The sequence below is a fragment of the Macrobrachium rosenbergii genome, chromosome 21, assembly GCF_040412425.1.
Source record: "Macrobrachium rosenbergii isolate ZJJX-2024 chromosome 21, ASM4041242v1, whole genome shotgun sequence".
Taxonomy (NCBI): Eukaryota; Metazoa; Arthropoda; class Malacostraca; order Decapoda; family Palaemonidae; genus Macrobrachium; species Macrobrachium rosenbergii.
This window is the reverse complement of record NC_089761.1, coordinates 55,153,817-55,179,431: the sequence shown is the minus strand read 5'-3', so window position 1 is coordinate 55,179,431 and position 25,615 is coordinate 55,153,817. Positions and strand designations below refer to the sequence as shown.

Genomic DNA, 25,615 nt, shown 5'->3' with positions numbered 1-25,615 from the left:
GAGGTTTCAGATGACTAGATGTTATTTGTTGGTACCATCCTCTGAAAACCGACCAATTGGATTGGTGAAGCCTTCAAGCAGAAGATCTTTTACACTTAGCAAAAGCCTCTGTAGTTTGCTTCGAAAAGCCTTTACACTCTGACAATGCCCCTGGCAGTCTGAAGCCTGTCAGGGCCCGATTGGACAATCCTTGATGGGACCTGAGGAAGTGTGGTAGTTTGAGCAACGACTGTCTTTGTGGCAGAAGTCTTGGATAGTCCACTAATAGGCGCAGCAGATCTGGACACCATTCTTTCCTAGGCCAGAATGGATCACTGATCAATTAAGAAGGTGGGAAGGCTGGACATCCAGGCCCATCCACTCCAACAGCATGGCATCCATCGCCCATGTGAAATGGTCTGGGACTGGGGAGCCACGGAGAGGAATACGATAATTTCTCGATGTTGCAAAGAGGCCCACAGCTGGTCTGCCTCATAGTTTTCAGAAATCGTCGCATACGAGGGAGTCCCGAGTCCACTCCATTGGAAAAACGTAATTGCAGCGATACAATTCATCTGCAAGGAAATTCATTTTTCACTGCACGAAGCAAGTAACCATCTTCACCTGGTACTGATTCGCCCAGAGGAGGAGGTCTTCACTGTCTCGCAGAGAAAGTGGGTGACCCCTCGTTTGTGGACATAAGACAAGGCTGTGGTGTTATCCACATACACTGCTACAATCTTCTCTGCAACCAGAGGAGCAAAAGACTGAAGGCCCAGGTGAGTGGCCTTTAGCTCTCTGAAGTTAATATGTAAGGACCTCCAAATTGAAGTCCATGTTCCCGAGGCCCTTTGGCTCCCTAAAAGGGCTCCCCAACCTAGATCGGAGGCATCGGAATAAAACTCTAGGCTGGGGTACAAGAAGCATCTCTGGAGGAGGTTTAGGTCATTGAGCCACCAAGCTTGACTCCTTCACACTCTCATTCAGTGGAACTAGCTGGTGATGCAGGTCTTTTGAGAAGGACCAAGTCTTTTTCAGTTATCATTAAAGGGAACAAATGTAACTCTGACAGTGAGGAACAAGTTCTCCAAAGGACAACAGACGACCCAGAATCACTTGCCATTTCCAAGTGGGTTATTCCTTCCTTGATAGTAACTGGGCTGCTACTTCCTGGAGGTTGTCCAGATGGGAAACGACTATGAAGGTCTTCACTGCTACAGGAGCATAACTAGGTACTGTACCTGATCTGCAGGTACTGTACCTGATCTGTTGCTTGGGGACAAGACTGGACTACTGCCAGCTGATTACTACATCTAGATCATGGCACAGAACTAGAAGATGCTGCTTGTTCTACAGAAGTTGCTCTAAGGGCAAGCAGTCTTCTAACCTATGCCTTGATCTAGGTGTAATAATCAACTGGCAGAAATAAGATCTCATCCTCTAGCAACAGATCAGGCACCTTGTATGCTCCTGGACACTTTAGCAATGAAGGCCTTCACAGTCATTTCCCATCTGGACAACCTCAGAAAGTCACAACCCAGTTCCTAAAAAAAAAAGGAACAACTAGGAGGGGGCATGATTGAGCCAATTGTCCAGATACTGCAGGAGAGGAGATGTATGTCTTTCAACTGAGCATAAGCAGAGACCAGGATGAACACTCAGGTGACACCAGAGGAACTGTCTCCAGACTGAAGCATGGAACCTTGAACTGGAACAATGTTCTATTGCAGACAAAGTGGATAATTTCCTTCAATCATGATGGATGACGATTTGAAAGTAAGTATTCTGAAAGCTGATCGAGATCAAGAAGTCTCCCTCTCTGACAGAATCAACCACTGAACAAGCAGTTCCATCATGAACAGAATCTTATGAATATACTCATTCACTGTTGAGAGCTCGATGACCAGTCTCCAACCTCAAAAGTCTTCTCCACCAGAATGAGATGGCTATAAAACCCCTGAACCAGAGATGAACAATCTTCACAGCACCCTTCTGCTTCATTCCAGACTTCAGCAAACTTGGAGCATACGTTGGGAACAGAATGGTAGTTGTTGACAGGGGAGGGTGATGATTTCTGAATGGGAGCCATTCTCAGCAGTTCCATTTTTTTTTTTCTCTCCCTCTGTCCCCTCTCTTGGGCTGAGCAGGGAGGGGAGGCCAAAAGGGCTATGAAGGTTCTTCACCCTTTTCAGATTTTCCTGCCTGACCTTCTGGGGCTAAGGCTTTCTCTGCACACCTGGAATAGAGGGCTTAGCTGTACTTGAAGACTTCACGGATGGTCCCTTGCCTTCCTGAGGTGGTTGAATGTACCTGCAAGGGAGAAAAAAGAATCTTGGGAATCCTCCCAGTGCACCCCTATAGCTGTGTCAACTTTACCTAGAAGGAAGAAGAAATAAAAACCCAAGACCAAGCTGTTACGCCATGAGAGGTTGCCTTTATGTGAAACCTCGTGAGAAAGCAGAGAAAGAACGGAGTCTGTCTGACAAAGAACCGGGTTCACTCAATGTTTGGTAACTTAAAGTGTTAGATAATTAAAGACCTTGGTGCCTGACACAAGCAACCTCCTCAACAAAGGACAGTTCTTTCAATGTGAGGATGCTAAGACCACACATCCAAAGGTCTAACCATGAGACCACACAGGGAGAGGTTATAGCTACTGATTTTAAATTATTGGTCTTGGAGGTGAGCCCCTCGTGACAGAGCCTCTCAAAAGGAAGGTTGTCAGTAAGAGCAAAGCAATGCATCCTCCAGTTTAGAACTCCATGTTATCTCAGAATGGAAGATGGAGTTTGCTCAATCTGCTGGCTGCGAGGGGACTCTCTGACCCGCAGATTAAGGCATTCACCTCAGCCAAAACACCACGAGATAACTTACACCATAGTAACCTTATCAAAGGTCTCAACTCTGGAGCAGAACTCAAAGCCCACACTGAAGATGAGATCCTTAGTAAAGTTGACACCAAGGTCGCCTCCCCAGGATGATTTAGCTCAAGAATGAGTGAAATATCCTCAAAGCTGCTGTTCTAGCTTAGCCTGGAGGGGTTCTGGAGGTGAAGGCTCCTTGGCACTTGAACTCTCTAGAGGTACACGTGACACCTCCTTCCAAAGAAGCAGAAGACACGTCATGTTTTCTCTACCAGCCTTGCTCCTCATCTCATCCTGTACCAGACAAAGTCTTTGTCCACAAAGACTGATAAGAATCAGTGGAGCTGTGCTCCAAACAAAGATTGTGCTTTGCTTCAGAAGTTGAACTGCAAAGGAAATCCATAGTAGAGGATGGAGAGCAAGGAGAAGAGTGGAAGATGATGCCACACCAGTCCCTTTCTAACACCCACAGAAGGTAGAGGGGATAGGATCTCTCTTTTGCGTTATGCTTGACTTTTTAATTACAAATCACAGTACAGTAATATCCCTTATTTTTTTAGTTGACAAATGTGATTATCACACATATAGCAGTATACAAGAGAATATTTGATCATTGTTGATAAAAAATTTCATCTCAAATACTTATGTTCACATTCACATTATATAATAATAAAAAAATATTTATAATGCATATTTCATCATGAAATGATGCTTTATAATAAAATAAAGTTTTATACATACTCACCATGTAATTACATAGCCTGTTCCTAACTCGCACAGCAGTTAAAAATTTGAAATTTGCGTTAGCATTTGATTGTTTTAGTGTAGGTGACTAGGTCCCGCCCACTATCAGAGGAGGAAAGGTACAACACCGCTGAATAGCGTCAGTCCATTTGTGCCCTCGATGTCTGTGAGAAGGGAGGAGGGAGGGCTCTGATTCAGTAATTACTTGGTAAGTATATATAAAACTTTATTATAAAAATGTCATTTTTATATATGTAACTTACCAAGTAATTACATAGCTGAATCTCATATTGACAGGAGGTGGGATGCATGGACATATGTAATCTCAAAAATTTTCAGTAGAAGAATGAATATGAGCCAAAAATTCTAGTTAGCATTGGTTAAAAAAGTTGTTGTACCCTTACCTGTTAAGAGAGCTACTGTAGACTGATACTGCCTCTGGTTGGCTCTCATCTTAACTACAGTGGTGCAACAATGAAGCTGTGGAGCACCTGTATAATAATGGGAAGCACTGCAGCAAAGGAGTATTCTGAATGCCACAAAGCATCAATGGAGGTTATGCAGCTCATGGAGCAGTTCGATGGCTAACATAACCATACAAGAGTGCCCTTGCCCTGGGTGCAGTACCATAAGACATACAACCAGAAAACTGTCACCTACATACTATATTCATTAAAACCATTACCCAACCATAAAAAAGGACTGGTGGGTACTCCAGGTGCATAGTACCCCCAGGCTCCCCAAGAACTCAACAGCCTAATCAAGACAAAAAGAGGTAGGATAGGAGTGGAGTCCTATGCTTCCTCCCCTAACACCATGCCAGCCACAGACAATGGACCCCAGGTACTGTAGTTTTCGAAAATAGTCTCTATTTCAAGTAAGTAGCATGTTGCAAAACACACATTTTCACTTCCAGAGGGCTGCCTGGAGAATCGCCAACAAAGACGTGTTATGTTTAAAAGCCAACAAGGTGGCGACGGCTCTAATCTTGTGGGCTTTAACTTTCAAGACTGGTACAAGGTCCTCGCGAATTCTTGAATGCGATTCCAGGATGACGTCTCTCAAAAAGAATGATATTGCGTTCTTGGAAAGGGGTCTAGAAGGGTTCTTCACAGAGCACCAGAGCTTACTTGAGGGACCTCTGATCTTCAGTTCTATTAAGGTAATACATTAGTGCCCTGACAGGACAGAGTCCTCTCTCCCTCCTCCGGTCCAAGAATTTCCATCAAATTCTTGATGGTGAAAGACCGAGGCCACAGCTTAGAGGGATTCTTGGCCGGGAAGTCTAGTGTAAAAGAGCATACCGCATCCCCTTGTGAAAAGCCTACTCTTCTGTCAATGGCTTGCAACTCGCTGACTCTCTTAGCCATGTCTAAGGCAACCAGAAAAAGTTTTCCTTGTTATGCTTAAAGTGTGCAAAGAGCTTTAAATGGAGGACCTGACAACCATTTGAGGACGTCCAAATTCCATGCTACTGCATTAGTCTTGTTCTCCTTGGTCATGTCAAAAGAATTGATCTAGTCGCTGATGTCCTGGTTGAACCCCAGATCGAGGCCCCTGTGCTGAAACACAGGGCCTAACATTGCTCAGTACCCCTTGATTGTTGAGGAAGACAAACCTCTGTTAGTCCTCAAGAAAAGAAGGAAGTCTGCGATGTTCGTTACAGAGGTTTCAGAAGAAGAGACGTTATTTCTTTTGCACCAGCTGCAGAATACTGTCCGCTTCGCTTGGTAGACTATGGGAGAAGACTGCTGTCTACACTTAGCAATTGCTTTTGCAGCTGGTTTTGAAAGCCTCTTCGCTCTGACAAGTCTCCTGACAGTCTGAACCCTGTCAGAGCAAGAGAGGATAGGTTGTGATGAAACCGGTGGAAGTGTGGGTGTTTGAGAAGCTTTGGCTTCTGTGGAAGGACCCTGAGGTAGTCAACTATCAGCTTGAGGAGATCTGGGAACCATTCTCTTCGTGGCCAAAAGGGGGCCACCAAAGTCATCTTTGAGTCCTGATGGGATATGAACTTGTTGATGACTTCCCTCACCATGTTGAATGACGGGAAGGTGTAAAGGTCTAGGAAGGGCCAACTTTGGAGCATGGCATCTGTCACCCATGCCAGACGGTCCGGGGCTGAAGAGCAGAACAGCGGAGGTGATGGTTCTTCGATGTCGCAAACAGGTCTATTGACAGCTGTCCCCACAACTTCCAAAGGTCAGTGCACACTTGTGGATCTAGTGCCCATTCCGTGGGAAGGACTTGTCTGCGCCGACTCAGTCCGTTTGCTATTATGTTTAAGCTTCCTTTGAATGAATCTTGTCACCAGAACGGTGTGGTTCTTCTTTGCCCACAAAAGGAGGTCTTTGGTAGCCTTCGTAAAATGAGAATGAGTGGGTGCCTCTTTGGTTCTTTATGTAGGCCAAGGATGAGGTGTTGCCTGACATCACTGCTACTCTCTTGCTGAAGGTCACTTCTGCAAATGACTAAAGGGCCAGGTGTATTGCCTTCAATTCCCACACATTGACGTGTAGGAGCTTCTCTTCTGGAGACCAGACTGCCGAGATTGCCATGCCTCCCAGAAGAGCTCCCCAACCCAGATCTGAAGGGTCTGAGTACAATGAAAGGTTGGGGCTCGGTGGACAGAGAAACTTCCCTTCCAAGAGACATTCTTCTGCAAGCCACTATCTCAAGTCTTTTTGATTTCCAGTGTGATCGGAAAGATGAATGAGGCCGGGTGGGTCTTCTGTTTCAGTTGGCCCTCAGGAAGAACTGCAGTACCCTCATATGAAGCCTCCCCAGGCTTACGAACTTCTCGATGGATGCAACGGTTCCCAAAAATTCCATCCAACTATTGGCCAAGCAGTACTTGAGAGCGAGGAAGTCGTGGACTGTTTGAAGACACGACTGTACTCTTTTGGGGGATGGAAAAACCTGAAAATTCAGAGTCTTTTGTCATCCCAAAATAAAGAATCACTTGAGACAGAGACAACTGCGATTTCTTCTCGTTTATGAGTAAGCCCAGATCTTGGGCTAGAAGGGTCTCCTGAAGGTCTTCTGTGCACTGCTTCTTCGATGGAGAGCATAGGAGCCAGTCGTCTAGATAGAGGGATGTACTGATTCCCATGAGGTGAAGCCACTTCGCAAGAGGGACAAAAACGCGAGTGAATACTTGGGGAGCTCTAGAGAGGCCGAAACACAGCTTGAAATTAGAAGACTCTGTTCTGGCACCAAGTCAGGAGGATCCTGTGTCACTGCTTGATTTTTCTTCAAGAGGTTCATAATTTTGTCCAAAAGGCACTGAATAGCATCCATGGGCAAAGTACTGTATGCTGTATGGGGCCGATAGCGGAAGAAGGAATCAACGGCAGAGAGAGCGCCGGGCTCTTGGTTGGGCGCTTGGGGAGTGATGTGGCAAGATTTGAGTTTGGTGCTAGGCGAACAGGAGCTGGTGCTGGGCGAGCAAAGTTGGCACTGGGCACTCAATGGGTGCTGAGCAGTTGGTTCGTGCTGGGCAGTCGATGGGCGCTGGGCGCTCGGGAGTAGTTAAATACTCCAAATCAGTTGGTGGCTTATCAGATGAGGATGGGCACTTCCATGAGGACGACGGACACTTGGGCGGCGAATACTGTACTGTAAAAGGGGCAAAGATCGTTCAGGGCTGGCTCAAAAACTACAGGAAGGCTGAGGACTGAGCTCAATATCCTTTGCAAGCTTGCAAGGAGGCAGGGAAGTGTGGTCATTAACCGCTACGCGCCTCCTGAGAGGATGAGAGATCTCATAAAAGCGGCCTTGTCGCCTCTTGTCAGAACAGGAGTCTGAAGAACTAGAAGAAAGGTCATGCACTTCCTTACGGACGCCTTTCCAGCGGCTGTCCACTGAGTCCTGGGACTGCTCAACAGGCTCAGTTGAGGGGGAGCCTACCTGTGGGCAAACTCCAACAACCTCCCTTGGACTACCAGTATGCCTTCTCCCTGGTGCATGGGAGCCTGGCATGGACCTTAGTCTAGGAACGCCAGAGGGACGAGTAGACACCTCCTCCACTAACACTTCACTAACACTTGCACTTTTATCACTGGCTTGATCCATAAGCATTTTAACCAACACACTTAACTGGTCCATAGTCGAAATAATGAGCCAAAACTTCATATCAACACGGGCTTCTAGGCTAGCAATGGCATTAGGCTGAGAAGCATGGGGGCCGGGTGAAGGAGTAGGTTGGATAAGTAGAGGACTGGGTAATGGGGAAATAGGAGTAGGAGAGGGAGACAGAACAGGTAAATCGGTAATTGCCGATTTAGGATAACATTCTACATTAGCTACATTCCTAGCCTCGGCTCTAAGAGCCACTTTCCTTTTCCTGTCTCGTTCTAACTTATCTAAGTGAGATTGTAAACTTTTCCATCTACCTTGATCCCAGTCCCTACACTCGATACATGTCAATTCAATGGAGCAAGTTTGTCCCCTACAATTAGTACAGATTGTGTGGGAGTCATAAAAAGCTTTCGTAAGTCTAGTTTTGCAGCCTTTGCTGCAAAACCAGATACTAGAAGAGCTAGTGTCAGACATTGTCGTGAAAAGTCAAAATTGGGAAATAACTCACTAATACTGAGTCTAATGAATCCTCCTAGGCTATACGAAAATAGCTTAAATGCTACCAAAAGTTCAGAATACGTCACCAAACAGACACAAAGAGCAACTGTCCAGCAACCAATCTCGAAACAATAGCTGCTGTGATAACTGAACTACAGTCATTAACCAGCAGAAACGGACTACGGACTAACGCTATTCAGCAGTGTTGTACCTTTCCTCCCCCGACAGTGGGCGGGACCTAGTCACCTACACTAAAACAATCGAATGCTACCACGAATTTAAAATTTTTAGCTGCTGCACAAGTTAGAAACATAGGCTATGTAATTACTTGTTAAGTTATATATATAAAATTTTGTCATAGATGTTGGCAACACGTTGAGCTATTTATAACTCATCTCCCCTTCTCTCAACCAAAGGAAGGAGTGTATGTGCACATGTGTGTTATACACATACACACGCTAAGATATCATATCCACTCCTCTCTGTCGCTTTTGAGTTGTACATTTTTTTTTTTTATCTTTTATGCAGTAAAAAATAGGATAAAACACAAAAAATTAGTAAAAACAGTAAAAACAAAAATGAGAACAGCGCCAAGTATGGTACAGCACACAATAATGCATGAATCCTTACTCATCCAACAGTCATCATAATTCAACTTAAGCAATCATATATCACTGGTTGAAACCCAGGCTTTAATCAGTCTCATATTGCAGCCTTTGCTGCAATACCTAACACTTTGAGAGCCCAAGTCGCACATGCTGACAAGTCAAGTCAAAGAAAGTCCAGATAAGTGTCAAATTCGGTAATACTAGTCTTCATAAAAAACCTGACACTAACTAATTGTGCCAAAAAGACTACCATATAGCAAATACTTCACCAATGATCCACGATCAACAGAGAAGAGAAATTTCAAAAAACCGCACTGCCAGTCACTGTAACCACAGCCATCAGCTGGCAGAAACATATTGAACTCGTTTGCTAGGCTGGTTCCTCTCTTACCCAGAAAGTGGGTGGGGTCACTCGCCTAGCCAAAACAAAAGCAGCGCTACTGCGAATTTAAAAATTTTAGCTGCCGTTCAATAGAAACTAATAGCTATGTTATTACTTGGTAAGTAACTTATATAAAAATTAAGTTCCATATATACTTACCAAGTAATTACACAACTATACTTTCTACTCACAGGGCAGTTAAAAATTTGAAGTTGGTGGTAGCGATTCATTTGTTTTAAGTGTACATAATTACCCTGCCCTCTATTGGGAAGCAATAGGTACAACAAAAGAGAGAATCACTTCTCTTGTGCTTAATGTCCATCAGAGGGGAGGAGGGAGGGCTCTGATCTGCAATTACTTGGTAAGTATATATGAAACTAAATTTTATTATGAAAAAATACCCTGTAATTACTTGGTAAGTATATATGAAACTTAATTTTATTATGAAAATACCATTTTCATATACTCTATGTTTACTAAGTAATTACACAGCTGAATCCCACATTGACAGGGGTGGGATAAATGGACATATTGTTCCAAAAACAGGGGGTGGGATAAATGGACACATTGTTCCAAAAACAGTCAGATATGAAGATTAATTTGCAACATAAAATCTCTTAGCATTGATAAAATGCTTGTTGTATCCTTACCTGGTAAGAGAGCTACAGCAGGAGATTACTGCCTTTCGGTTGGTGCTCATCTTGACCTGTGACTTAGCGGTAGAGCTGAGATAAGTCCCCGACTTTAAAGAGGGGGCTCTGGAGTGAAGGAGTCTTCTGAACACCCAAAAGCATCAACGAAGAAAATATGCCCTTACCCTGGGCACAGTACCAAATCCAAAAAGACTCGACAAAATCATTATCTACTCCGACAACTATAAAAGTTAAAAACCATCAAACCACTACCACAGACTGGTGGGCACTCCAGGTGCATGTAACCCCCAGGCTTCCCAAAAGAAAACTTAATACCCAAAATTCAAGGCGAAGAAGTTACGGATAGGAAGGGGTGCTTCCTAAGCTTCTTCCCCCAATACCGTACCAGCCACCGAAAATGGACCTAAGGTACTGCAATTCTCAAATGTTGTTTCTATTTCTTTTATATAGCATGAGGCAAAAATGGAATTACATTTCCAGTATGTTGACTGGAGGATAGCCGAGAGCGACATAATATGTCCAAATGCATATGACGTGGCAACAGCCCTAATCTCGTGTGCTCTCACCTTAATGAAAGGCAGGGCATCCTCTTGTATTTGAGTGTGCCTCTATAATAAGGCTTCTAGGAAAGAATGACAACACACTCTTGGACATGTTCTTAGACAGATTCTTCATGGAACACCAGAGGTTACTGGTAGGGACTATGATCTTCTTTGTCCTGTCTAAGTAATATCTCAGAGCCCTTGCTGGACACAGGACTCTTTCCTCCTCCTCTGGTCCTAGAATATCCATGAAGTTTTTAATGGAGAACAAGCGTGGCCAGGGATTAGATGGAGACTCGTTCTTAGCTGGAAAGCCAAGCAAAAAGGAGCAGACAGAATCCCCTTGTGAAAACCCAATGCATTTATCAATTGCCTGCAGCTAGCTCACTCGTTTAGCTGTGGCCAAGGCTGCTAGATAAAGTTTTCTTTCAGCTAACCATTTCAGCACCACACCTAAGTTCCATGAAACAGACGTCTTGCGGCTGCTTAGTAGTCTCGAAAGACCAAATCACATCACTCAGACCTTGATTAGAACCTAAGTCTACTCCCCTATGATTAAAAACTGACCACAACATCAATCTGTAACTGACCACAACGTCGATTTGTAGCCTCTAATAGTCAATGAAGAGAGCCCCTTGTTCCTTAAGAAAAAATCTACAGTGGTTTTTAGCAGACAAGGCATTGTTGCTGTGCGACCTGAGGACGATGGCCCACTTAGCCTGGTAGACTGCTGGTAGACTGTCGTCTACATCTGGTAATAGCTTCCGCAGCTTGTTTTGAAAATCCCTTCGCTCTGACAAGTCTCTGGATAGTCTGAATCCTGTCAGAGCAAGAGTGGATAGGCCATGGTGAAATTTCCAGAGATGGGGCTGTTTAAGGAGATGTGGACTTTGAGGCAGTAGCCTTGGAAAGTCCAAGATGAACTTTAGAAGGTCCGGGAACCATTCTTTGAGTGCCCAGAAGGGAGCTATCAGTGTCAATGATACGTTGCAGTGAGACTGGAACTTTGGGAACTGCTCTCACCATGTTGAATGGTGGAAAGGCATAAAGGTCCAGGTTTGACCAGTTTACTAGCATGGCCTCCGCTGGCCATGCCTGAGGGTCCGGAAATGGCGAACAAAAAAGAGGAAGACGGTAATTCCTCCATGTGGCAAACAGATCCACTGTTGGTCTGCCCCACAACTTCCAATTGCTGTCGCAGACTGTCGAATTCAGAGTCCATTCTGTCGAGAGTACTTGTCCTCGTCGACTTAGTTCATCTGCCAAGACATTCATCCTCTCTTGGATGACTCTGGTGGTGATCCTGACCTGATTCTGGTCCACCAAAATGAGCAGCTCCTTCACTGCCTTACACAGGGAGAATGAGTGAGTTCCACCCTGCTTCCTGATGTATAAGAGAGCCGTGGTGTTGTCCAAATGTCTCACCACAGTTCTGTCTGTGACTGCTTCCACAAAGCATTTCAGGCCCAGATGAATGACCAACAACTCTTTGATGTTTATGTGCAACTTCCTTTGCTCTGGACACCATGTGACGGAAGCTTTTAGGGTTCCCAAAAGAGCTCCCCAGCCTTGGTCCGAGGCATCTGCATAAAAGGAAAGGTCGGGGCTCAGGGGATGAAGAGACTTTTCCTCTGACAGTCTGTCTCTGGACATCCACCACCAGAGGTACTCCTTTATCTCTGTCGTAATTGGAAAAGTCACTGTGTCTGGTTGTTTCCTTCTGTTCCAGCTTGCCCTTAGGAAAAACTGAAGAGGCCTTATATGAAGTCCTCCCAGCTTCACAAACTGTTCAATGGATGAGAGGGTTCCCAGCAAACTCATTCACCGATTCGCAGACTGGAATATGGAAATACGTGCCTTGCACATCTAGTGTTATCATCTAGTTGCCCTGCTGGATGGAGGATAACACTGGCTGATTTGTCTCCACCTTGAACTTTGTTTTCTGAATGTAGAAGTTCAAAGCATTTACGTCGAGGGCAGGTCTTCACCCCTGTGATGACTTGGGAACAACAAAAAAGCAGTTGTAAAACCCTCTTGGATACAATCCTCCACTACTTCTATGGCTTTCTGTCTTAGGAGAGCTGACAATTCCTCCTTGACAGCTACAAACCTCTCAGAGCCCCCTGAGTATCCCGTTAATGTGATAGGCGAAGTTACAAGAAGGAATGGAATATGGAATACAGAGTTTAGGCCAAAGGCCAAGCAATGGGACCTATGAGGTCATTCAATGCTGGAGAGGAAATTGAGAGAAGGTAAGTTTGAAAGGTGTAACAAGAGGAAAACCTCGCAGTTGCACTACGAAATAATTGTTAGGAGAGGGTGGATAGCAGGATGGAAGACAATATGAATGGAGGTACAGTAAAAGGAATGAAAGGGACTGCAGCTAGGGGCCAAAGGGACGCTGCAAAGAACCTTTAGTAATGCCTACAGTGCACCCCGTGAGGTGCACTGACTGGGCTAACCCCCTATGGAGGTTAAAAGAAGAGGGTGCTCTTTTAAAGGAATCGAATAACCCTCTTTTAAAACCTTGACTGTCCAAGGTTCCGTGCCTTTGGCACTCCACCTCTTCCAAAAGAGAGAGAGTCTGGCCTTTACAGGCACTCGCACCTTGGAACGGGGCCTAGAGAAGCCCTGTCTGCCTCCTAAAAAGGGCTGCTGCTGCAGGGGAGAGACCAACTTGGACGAGAAAGAAGAACGTTCCTTGGAGCTCTTCACTGACTGAGCCAGAAGATCTTGTGTGGACTTCTGCAAATTGGTGGCAATCTCCTTAACCGCCGACTGCGGAAACAAGAATTGTCTATCCACGGGAGAGTACAGAGGAGCAGATTTATAGACCGACGTAACTCCCTTCGTGGTGAAGAAGCACCACAGCTACCTCTTCTTGAGAACTCTGATGGTAAAAAGAGCTGCCAGTTCAGGGGAGCCATCCCTCACTGCTTCATCTGAGCAGGATAACACACCTAGCCAGTCTGAGGACAAGTCCGTAGCTAGAACATTGTATTCCTCAATCTTTCTAGCTTGTGCTCCGATCATCCAGTCCAGAAAGCTGAACACTTCAAGGACTTTAAATAAGTGTTTCACTAAATGATCAAATTCTGAAGAGGTGAAGAAGACCTTTGCTGATGAAAAAGCTGAACATCTCACTGAGTCAATTAAACCTGAGAAGTCACCTTGGGAAGAGGCAAAGCCTCTCAATGGTGGAGCTTCTGTTGAATAGGAGAGATATCTCATGCCCGTCATTCTTGCTGGAGGAAAAGCAAAAGCTACCTTCTCTTGCCCCCTCTTCATTGACAACCAATCCTCTACTTCCTTAAGGGCCTTTCTAAACTGAGGAAGAGAGAATCATCTTCAGCAGACAAAAACTAGAGTCCATCTGATTCCTCATCAGAAATGTAGAAGCAGGCAAAACCAGAGCCGCTGGCTGAAAGTGAGAGGGAAAAGTTGCCCAAAAGTACTTCATCAGAAAAGCATACACAGTATAAGAAGGCTCTTAGACTACCTCTTCCTCTTCTGAAGAAATGGGAGACAAGGAGCCCTCTTGAGAAGGCTTAATCGAAGTGGGCGCCTTGTGCAGCAAGTCCAGCACATCATCCAATTGCTACCTAATATGTGCAAAAGAGGGGTCCTCTGATACTAAGGGAGGCGAAGCAGAAGAATATGGGCGCTCGGTTGGCGCCAGGCACCCAGATGGCGTCGAGCGCTTAGAAGCGGAAGTGGTCCGAGGCGGTGCTCAGGAGAACGAGACGGGTGCTCTGGAGTCCGAGATAGGCGCTCGGAGACTGGATGGTGCTCTGGCGAATACGCTGACTTCTCATGCAGGCGCCGAGAAGATGAGCATTTGCTGGAAGAGTGCTTAGGAACCAACAACTGGCACACAGCATGGGAGCAATCTGGTGAATGGTGAGTCGGACTGCACCACTTACTGCAACCTGGTTGCGGACTGATAGCAGGATCTCGAGTGCGCTTGAGAGAAATGGGAGAGGGCTCTCTCTACCATGATGTCTCTTTAAAGGATGAGACTTCCCGGAAAATGCCACATACGTCTCTTTCCCAGACTGGAGAGATCAGAGTCCGACAACAACTGGTGGGCACTCACAGCGATGCCTTTACAACGGCTGTTGGAACTATGCACCACCGAATCGGATGAGGGGGCAACTGCCTGTGGGCAAACCCCGCTGACCTCCCTTGGACCTCCGGTACGTCTGCTCCCAGGTTCAGGGAAGTGTGACAGTGACCTTTGTCTAGGAGAATCAGCGGGACGGACAGCCACCTCCTCTACTGGCACTGACACTTGTTTAAAACTCTGAACTTCGACAATCAGGACCTTAACGATTCACCTAATTTCGATAGTGTTGACCACAAAATCAAATTTGCTGTCAAACTTACTCTCGAGGTGGCTACGGCATCGGGTTCAGAAGCATGGGGGCCAGGAACAAGAGATGACGGAAAAATATTAGGAGGACTCAGGATGGGGGATAATACAAGGACAAGAAAAGGAGAAATATTACAGTCTAAGACTTGAATGTTAGAGACAGGTTCTACACTCATAGCTCTACCCTTGACTCTAATATAGCCGCTTTCCTTTTCCCATTCCTATCTAATTTACCCATATGAGACTTTAAAACTTTCCATTTTTTTCACCCCATCCCTCAAATTCAGCACACGCAAGATCTTTTGAACACTCTTGTCCTCTACACTTTGCACAGATCGTATGACTATCATAAGTCACTTTCGTCATCCGAGTTTTGCATCCTTCCCTACAATATCTAACATTTGATGAGCAAGAATCAGACATATTGTAGGAATACCAGCTAAGCTAAGCTGGAAAGCTACCAAAATCAACAATACTTCACCAAATCCTTGGAAACGTGATGAAACAACTTCAAATCCAACCACCATAAACATTCGATGTTATGTCGAACGCCGGCAGAAAAGAAGTGATTCTCTGTTTTGTTGTACCTATTGTTCCCCAACAGAGGATGGGGTAGTCACCTACACTTAAAACAAATGAATTGCTACTGTGAACTTCAAATTTTTAATTGCTGCACGAGTAGAAAGCATAGTTGTGTAATTACATTGGTAAGTTACATACATATAAGAAAATTAATAATAATACTGCTGTAATACTACATCTTTGAAAAGTCCTGCACATACACACATACAGATTTGAACAAATATGTTTATTAGATTATTAACATGGAGGTACCAAATTGCAATATATAATGGTAGCTACAAATAAAATCAGCATGCTTTCACATACATGCATGTCTGTTTAAATGTATACATATGCATCATGTTGGTGTGCATTTGTTTGTCTTGCTCTCACTGAATCATTCTTTATAAAAAATAATGTTCAAGTCTGGCCCATGTAGGCAGGCAGTTTCAGCATGGCTCGAGAGAGAGAGAGAGAGAGAGAGAGAGAGAGAGAGAGAGAGAGAGAGAGAGAGAGAGAGAGAGAGAGAGAGAGAGAGAGAGAGAGAGAGAGAGAGAGAGAGAGAGAGAGAGAGAGAGAGAGAGAGAGAGAGAGAGAGAGAGAGAGAGAGAGAGAGAGAGAGAGAGAGAGAGAGAGAGAGAGAGAGTTTCGATGTTAAATTTTTTATAAATTTTGTACACAGTATACTGCACACTTTGGTTTTTGTTTTGTGTACAGTACTGTACAATGTATTCTGTGTTGTTTACAAGCTTATTCAGTACCTGGGTTTGAAAACTGGTAATTCATTACCAGTAACTACTGATAATGTAGATTGGTGAGTACAGTATTATCTTTACCAAAAGTTTTTTTCTGGTTTTATAATAAGAGAACATTCAAGAGTAAGGAACAGCTAAGACGCGTATTATTGGTTTTTAATTTTGTTATCTTGAAGATCCTGAAGTACAGTACTGTACTGAAATGATTTCAAAGAATCCTACTGGTTGCCAAATCATAAAAATGTAAAGCAACTGGCTGATGCAATGTTCAACAGGATTTTTCCATCAGATGCAGAGGCAGAGAGACACGAAGAAATTGACAAAATTGATGTTTCATAACCTGCTGTCAGTGATCCAATGCTTCAGAGAATCTTACTGAAGTGACAAGTAGAAACAAGGAAATTGAGCTTTCTCTCTCTCTCCCCTACTTTTGATTTGGCAAACCAATGAAGCTGTTTGAAACAACAGGGAAATGGCCTGAATGCTTGGAAAAGCTTTACCGAAGTTTATTAACATGAAAAACAACCAGCATGGCATCGGACTAAGCTTTTCTTCTGCAAACTACTTGTTTGGAAAATTTGTTCTCAGAAATGCTTTATGATTTTTAAGACATAATACTCTACTGCTAAATAGCCAATTACTCTAATTACAGTAACTAAGAATGCATATATTTTTGTCACAGAAAAGTTGTTTTAATTTCTTAAATCATTATTTTAAAAACTTTTTTCTTTGCACAATAACAATTTTAAATTATCATTACAGTACTTCTATTTCAAAGTATCCCTTCTTTTATCCTTATTATAAAAACTCGTATTCTTGTTTTGTATAAGTAAAAAACAACTAGCAATAAAAAGTGTTAAAACTAATAACAAATACATTAAATCCCTATCAGTAATCCCTATTCAGCAGTGTGGTGACAATATAGAAAAATTAAAAAGATTACAAAATTGCTTTTACATCATAGTTTTTTATATCCAGAAATTTCCAATATCCAGCAGGGCCTTGGATATATTTATTCAGATAAACAAGAGGTTGCTCATAAAAGTAATAAAGAAAATTACATCAACTGCAACAACTGTCATTCAACATGTGTCTGTAATCCAAATGTTTAAAATATAGATCTGCTAGCCATTAGAAAACGTAAAACTGAAACTGATGCAGACGATTTCCTTACCTTCACATTTTATAGATGGGATTGGACTAAATGACATATCTCCTCCGGATGCTGCATCATTTTCATAAATTGAACCCGTGCTGATCTTAATTGTTAACGGTTTTTCTTCATTTGGCATAGGTTCTTGTGAAATGCTCACAGTAGGATTTATGACAGAAGAATTCCAAGGTGGCAAATGAGAGGGTAGGGCTTTCTCCTTTACATTATTCAAAGGGCTTCTATTAATTAAAGGTGAAGTATTCTGCAATAAATTACCTTCAGAATTTCTTGTATAAGATCCAGATTCAGCAACCACTGCACGAACTATACTTTCATTTACCTGAGAAGCAGTAAACTGACTGCCTTCTTTCAACATAAGAGAACTTGACTCACACTGTTTTGTATCCAAAAGGGATGAGAGGTTCTGAAATTTGGTCCTTTTAGCAATATTTCTGAGATACTTACTACCGGGAACTTTTGGAACACTTCGAAATTTTGTTGTAACCTTTTCCCAGTCCACATGGTTTGCTTGAGATGTTTTAGAATTTTTGTTTGGCTTCTGGAATCTAAGCATTTTTCTGAACTTTTCATCATTCTGGTTAGAGTTTGGAAAGAGGAGGGATTTTGCAGAGGGGCGTTTTTCCGGCATTGTTCTAGTAAAATGCATGGCTTCAGTGCTTGGAATTACAGATGATTTCAAGCTAATACTGTCATTTCTTAAGCCACTGACAGTATTATCATTTTCGGTATTTCTAATCTGAATGGTTGGTATGCTGCTGTCAGTACTATACTCAGGTATAATGAAAATAGGCTCTAAACCGACCTCACTATTTTTGTTGGATACTTCTTCACTATTTGCAATGTTTATAATGACCTTTTCACCACTATCTCCAATAAAAATGGATGCATTACTAGGTAATTTACTCTGTAAACTTTCATTATTACAACTAAGCTTAAATATTTGGGATGTACTGTCAGCCATTCCTTGATCTGATATGCTTGGGTCTTCTATTTTCTTTTCTGACTTAGCAAGCTGCTCAGAGTCAGAGATTTCTTGTGTCACAATATGAGGGACATTGAATTGGTATGCCTCCCCATCAACAGGGATTTCAATAGACTGACTACTTCCATCATCCCCATGGATTATTGCTACTATTCTGTGACCACTATCTGACTGCTTCTCTGAATTTAATGAAGTCACTTTGTCACTATGTTCTACACTCTGGACACCATTTGAAACCAATGGTAATTTCACTATGCTGTGAATACCACCCAGTTCACTCACATCAGATGGTTGTTCCACTTGGGTCTGCATGAGATCACCACTGGTTGATAAAGGATATACCTCACTACCAAATCTCTCCTCACTGGCTCCATTAAAAGATTTTGAGATTGTTTTAGTAGCTGTACTATCTAATTGCAAAAATTCTGTAGAAGCCATGGCATCACCTGCTTCTGCAGTTATCACTGCTGCACTTGAATGTTTATCTGATGTAAGTAATCCATAGCTATTTTGCTGATGATCTGCAGAATTTTGAACAGATGCAGCATTTCCACTCCCATCAAGGACAAATCCAGGTATTTCCTTGCCATCAACTTTAACCTGGACAAAATTTGACTGAAGACTACGGCTATCGAGAGGACTGGTGATCTGAATATTCGATGGCTGTGAAATGTTGCAAGCTGTGGCTGTAATGGGAACAAAGATATCTTTGGAGTCTGCCCCTTGTAAGGATGAACTTCCATGACTGCTAATACCCTGTATGGCTGCAGCCCCATTCTGTACCAATGACTCAGCTTCATCACTTGTTAGAATTACAGTTTGTCCACTCAGTAACAGTAATGTCTCCGTCATCTCTGCACAAATCCTTTCTCCTAAGCATATCCTTCTGAAACACAAATAATACGCATATATGAAATTTTGAATACTGTATAATAAAGGAATGTAATGAAGACTTAAACAATACAACCTCATTACAAAATTACCTACGTGAGAGAAAATTAAAGCTGTTTTGCACTACAATAGAGTTTTACACTCTTCTTTCAACAAAACTTTATTTGAATGAATACTGCAAAGATCTTTTTGATATTAACTTAGTACTTCTTGTAATTTGACCATTATAATGTACTGTAATGTGCAAAACCACTTGTTTACTTAGTTACCCTAAACAATACCCTAGGTATTTTTCCTAGGTAAACAAACCAAATCCTTTTCTACAGGAGTATCCTCACTGCAAGCTAGAACAGTTGTTGAACTAGGTAACAAGGTCATTAACTGGTGATTATGACAAGGGGAAATACCCTTCATTGACCAACTGTTACTAAGCTCTTTCTCTTTCAGCCACTGGGACAAAGCAAGGTTGCTGAGGTGGGATTATGATAACACTCTGATTTGAATATCTAAGACAAGTTATAATTTTCATGATAAAATTATTTGGATACTTGCATATATATCTTTGCACCGTTACATGCGAACAACACTCAAACAAAAGAATAATGCTTTGGCTGACCAGGATGGACTGTCTGTAATTACCTGTTTCCAACCAGGTGGCATTTGAATGTTTACATTCTTGTCAGAATTTTTCATAACCACCCAATAAGGTGTGGGGAGGCTGGGTGAGTTTACACTTTAACAGTAAGTAAGTAGACAAATAATTAATTTTACCATAAAAATAGTCATTATTTGAGATGAACCTTACCTACTGTCAAAGTCAGCCGACTACCACACTGAATGAGGATGGTGGGTTAGTGCAGCCAGAGAAACATCTGCTCAGCCAAGTGAACTAATAGCTTTTTTAAAAAGTGAAAAGCTTCTAACATTCTTGCCTGCTGTGTTATCCTTCCTGGTAAGCACTGCCACTAGAAGGTGGTTCCGTGGCAGGGTATAAGGTCCTCGTAACAAGGCTTGTCAGAGGCTCCTTACAGGAAATAAAGGTGTCTGTCTCATGGAGTATTAGTGACTCCTGTGCCACAGTTCTCAGCTTATAACCAACAGTCCAAAACTAAAGAGAATGACTACCTTCAGATATGAAGGTAAGCTCCTACATGCTAATATGTACCTTCATGCTCTACAAAATCAACACTGAGATTTCCTAAGTCTCACTATAGGATAGAAATGAAGATTCTCTCGTGTTTGGTTCAGGAGAAAATCACTCTGACTGTGATGATAGGACTAAGGGCTTTACAATCTCATATGAAATTTGATGTCTTGCAAACAAACCAAGGTAAAACCGAGTTCCACATCCACTGAGCTGCGTTGACACCTTCTTTAGCGAAAGGTTTTAATGGAAATTAAAAGACATGCTTACAACACAGACACTGTGAGGTTTTATTTTCAAACTATGGCAAATGATCAGGATTCGTTCTTGAGGTAAAATTGAATTGGTCACTCTTAGATGGACTATGTTAACAAACTTCAATGAAGAGGCCATGACCCAAAACAAGAAGCCACCTCTTGGCTCTGGGCTTTTAAGGGTAAAAATTCTCTCAGCAGTGATAGCAAATGTCTACCCATCTCTCTGTCTGAAAAGCCCAAAAAAGCAAGAGAATTGATCTTAATCCCAAGATAAACTGACTGGGTCGTAAGAGCACAGACTTACTGACACTAATCAGAATGCCCATCACCAAGGACAGCTGCAGAGGACAATCTTTCACCCTCAAGGTTATCTGAAATGAGTTAGTAAGAAGTAACTGTCATCAAATTTTAGGGAACTCGAGACTCCTAGCACATGACTCCCTCCTGCTTAAGGAGCCAGAACACAGAGCTTTGAACTAGAAGACCTTCCCTTTGAAGACATAGTGTAGGCACTTCCTCATCTGAGAATGGAACAGGACAAGGAAGTACACATCCTGCATTGGCAAAGCATCCAGTCACCCTTAAGGAAGATAGCTAAGGCCAAACTGAATGACTCCATAAAAAGGAAATAAAAATGGAATTTTCATTCTAAAATTAATTTCAATATACTTACCTGGATACTTCATACAGCACTTAGTTCGATTACGAAAACAACACTTACAACATTATCACCTTAATACCACTAACCCATAAAGAAAAAATTCTTAAACCACCAATTATCACCTCTGGTAACGACCGGTAAACAGCGCCACGCCCCCTCTCCCGCTCAGCTGATCATCAGTAATCCCAACATTGAGAGTGGGGAGGTGGGTGGGATGTATGAAGTATCCAGGTAAGTATATTGAAATTAATTTTAGAATGAAAATTCCATTTCAAAATACATTCCCTGGATACTTCATACAGCACGATTCCCAAAATTTTACTGGAGGTGGGATCGATCGTACTAGAGGTTGATTAGTGACCTATCCAACTATTCTACTCATTGACTTGGTAAGAATAGAAGGAAGCTGCGTACTCACCTAGACTCAGAGTTCTGCCGACTCATGGAGGTCAGGTATGCATGAAGGTCTGACGTCTCAGGGATAAGAGTGTGGAGGCAACATAGCCCTACATCCACTTTGCTCTTATATGAGTCTCAGGGATAAGAGTGTGGAGGCAACATAGCCCTACATCCACTTTGCTCTTATATGAGAACAGTCTAGTCATGTCAAGTTAGTCTCGCCCTGCCAGGGACTCGAGAACTTAACCCAAACATACTGCGGGGAAATTGCAATAATGAAGTTAATGTCTTAACCTAATAAATTGCTTATTAATCAATCAGAACGTAAATATAATAATTTTTAAAATATATATTTAACCATATAAATATATAAAATAAATAATGAGTTAATTAATTAATGACCTGACCATTGGCAACAAAAGGTCCCAAAGAGGAACAACCATCTAAACTCCATGAAATATCTTTAAAATAAAATAGAGAAAAGACAGAATTGGATCTCCAGGATCGGCCTCCAGCACCCTAGAGATAGAACAATTCTTAAGAAAAAAAGCACTAGTGGCTATAGATCTAATGCTGTGGGCCCTGGGAGGAGGACCCTACACCTCCCAGTGCTCCAGCACCAGAAATAACTTCTCTCAGGAAGAAAGAAATGGCATTTTTGGAAATGCTCTTCCTGGGTCTCTTAGGAGAAATAAATAGGACACTTGGACGCGGGACGAGGTCCTTAGTCCTGTCTAGATAAATAGACAATGCCTAACTGGACAAAGAGGTGAACCCTCAGGAGATCACCCTAAAGTCTCTGAGGGACTTCAGGATAAAAGACCTGGGAACAGGCTTACTAGCCGATTCCGTCTTCGCCATGAAGTGGGAGACATAAGAGAGAACTAAATCCTCTCCTGAGGAAGGGACCGAGAGGAAAGGGGCTTGGAGCTCACCGACCCTTTTAGCTGTGGCTAAGGCTACTAAAAAGAGGACCTTCTTCGTCATGATCCTTAGGTCCTTTGATGCCAAGGGTTCATATTTAGAAGACATGAGGTCTTGCAAAACCACATTAAGATCCCAAGAAGGGAAGGAGGAAGCCTTCCTAGGAGCTTGTATCTCGAAGGCTTTAATGAGATCTCTGATGGCCAGGTCTGAGCTGATGGAAGGTAGCTTAAATCTAAAAACTGCTGAAAGCATAGACCTGTAAGCCTTAATGGTAGGGACAGAGAAATGACGATGCTCCCATAACCACAGAAAGAATTCTGTAACCTTAGGAATGGAAGGACGCGAAATAGAATGTCCTTGCCTCGTGCACCAACCTCTATAGACTTTCCACTTAGATTGATAAGAGGCTAAAGAAGATTTTCTTCTGCAGTGGCTAAGGACCTTAGCCACTCTAGAAGAGAACCCTGAGGCTCTCGCGAATCGCTGAAGAGTCGACACGCATGAAGACGAAGCATTCGGGGATTTCTGTGGAACCTGCGCACATGAGGTTGACGAAGGTGGTTCCGTCTGGGTGGAAGAGGAACAGGTGGTTCCAGAAGGTGTTCCATCAAATCTGGGAACCACTCCTTTGAAGCCATAGTGGAACAATTAGAGTTAGCTGACAGTTGGTGGAAGACTTCAGCTTGTTGATCACCTGGCGGATCATTGCAAAAGGGGGAAAAGCGTAAGCCTGAAGATTGTCCCACGGGTATAACATCGCATCCACCCCCACAGCCATAGGGTCCGAGGTTGGCGCAATATAAGCATCGCAACGGTGATTTAGCGATGTTGCAAACAGGTCTATGTTCACTGGCCATCTCCTCCTTAGCTTGTTGAAAACTTCCATGTCCAGCGTCCATTCTGACCCTATGATTTGGTTGGGTCTTGAGAGAGCATCTGCAATCACGTTGCAGCGACCCATAACAAACTGAGGGCGGAGAGAGATCTGCAAGGTCTCTGTCCATCTCAAGATTCTCTGAGCTATATCGTTGAGAACGACTGAGCGGACACCCCCCACGTCTCAAATACGAGATTGCTGTCGTGTTGTCCGAGAAGACAGCCACCGTTCGGCTCTTGAGCAAATCTTGAAAAAAGTGAAGACCCCTCTCCACCGCAATCAGCTCCCTTGCATTGATGGATAGGACGGATTCTCGCTGGACCAAATCCCTGAGGCGAATTGGTTCGTCAGATTTGCGCCCAACCCACGTCCGAGGCGTCGGACCAAAACAGAAGCTCTGGTGGGGAGGTCACGAGAGATTCCTGATGCAAGACGATCCTCTTCTATCCACCAGAGAAGGTCGTCGTGACAAGCCGAGTCCCAAGGGATCAGGACAGAGTCATCGTCGAAGTCCCAGCTCCTCCTGAGAGCCAGTTGGAGTGCCCTCATGCGGCTGAGCTCCAGGAACTAGATGAGCCAGAGAAGACAGATGGCCCAAGAGAACCCTCTAAAATGTCAAGATTGCTCCCTTGAGGATAGAAATTCTTCTGCTATTGAGAAGAACCTTTCTACCCTCAAGGGAGTCGGGAAAGCCCTCAAAATCGAGGACTCAACCTGATCCCCAGATAAGTCATAGATTGAGAGGGTGTCAGATTGGACTTCTCGAAATTTATAACAATTCCGAGAGTCTGACACAGGTCTATTACCAGGTCCCTTGCCCGGATCATTGCTTCCTTCGAAGAAGCCAGAACCAGCCAATCGTCCAGGTACCGGAGTATCCTTACTCTGGCCTGGTGGAGAAAAGCAGATACAGGAGCCATTATCCTCGTGAACACCTGAGGTGCCGTAGTAAGACCAAAACACAGGACTTTGAATTGCCAAGCCCTGCCTCCAGCTACGAAGCAGAGGAACTTGGCGTGACGATGGATCTAATAGGAATCTGAAGGTAGGCGTCCTTCAGATCTATGGAGACCATCCAGTCGTCCCCTCCGAATGGACTGAAGGACAGACTGGGTAGTCTCCATATGAAATTTGGTCTTTACAATAAAGGTGTTTAGGATGGAGAGATCGATAATGGGTCTCCATCCTCCAGTCGCCTTGGGCACCACTCTAACATGCGGCTGTAATAGCCTGGAGACGGAGACGTGGGCTCGATCGCACCCTTCTGCTGAAGAGCTGGGATCTCCTCCTCCAGCGCTATCCTCTGATGGAAAGAGGGGAATACTGAATCGAGGGTGATGGGAGTCCCAGAGAGAGGGGAGGGGTGTGAAAGGAATCACATACCCCTCCCTGAGGACTTCCACCACCCACGAGTCTACACCTTTGTCCCTCCAAGATGTCCAGTGAAGGGACAGACAGCCGCCAATCTGAACCGGACAAGGGAATGACTCCTAGCGGGCGAAAACCCGTCCTCTAGGAGATCGCCCACGGGAGATTTCGCAGGAGGGGCCTGCGGCGCTGGAGAAGCCGCAAGCTTATTGACAAAATTAGATTTTCTGCCTCGATAAGAGCCCCTACCTCTACCGGAGCCACAAGTAGAGGCGCCGACATTAACCCCAGAACCACCAGAAGAGGCCTTCGGGAGGAACCTGGCTGAAGAAAAAGAGGGCAGTTTGACCGCCTTAGAAGTAGCTAACTTGGCTGAAGTAGTGGAGTCATCTTTAACTTCACTAATGACTCTTTCTAGAGTCTCTTGCTCAAATAAATCCTGACCTGCTAAGGAGGACAATAATTGGGTCTTTTGGAATTGTTGTACTGTACATGCGGAGGCAAATGAGATAAGATACCTTCCCCTTCTCTTGACTTGAAGGAAGGTAGCGATAGAGGCAGCAATATTGGAGGAATTAACTAGAGAAATGGAAAAAGACTGAATGAGAGCCTCAAAGATCGAGGATCCGGAGGGACGAATCCGATTCTTTAATGAAGTTAAGGAGAGTGGAAAGGAGTCAGAAAGAAAAAGAATTATTTTCCAGCTGGTGCCGACCTAAAGATTCTAATCGGGAACATTCATCATACGAGATGCTCAAAGACCTCTTCTGCGAAACAGGGGCCGAAAGCCTACCTAAAGCTACGTTAGGTTCGGGAGAACCCGCAAGATCAGGCGAATCCGGAGCTAAATATAATTTCTTCTTATGAGGAAGAGGACAAAGTGAAACCTTACCTTCC

General features: G+C 43.6%; 1 protein-coding gene across 1 annotated transcript in view; it reads right to left on the bottom strand.

The window, feature by feature from the left end:
* LOC136850203 (serine-rich adhesin for platelets-like) overlaps positions 1–25,615 on the bottom strand; it is a 114,270-nt gene that overhangs the window by 78,202 nt on the left and 10,453 nt on the right. The window contains exon 2 of the mRNA XM_067123842.1: positions 17,213–19,080. Within this exon, the coding sequence (XP_066979943.1) occupies positions 17,213–19,046 (1,834 nt within the window). The 5' untranslated portion in view covers positions 19,047–19,080. The remainder of the gene's footprint in view (positions 1–17,212; positions 19,081–25,615) is intronic.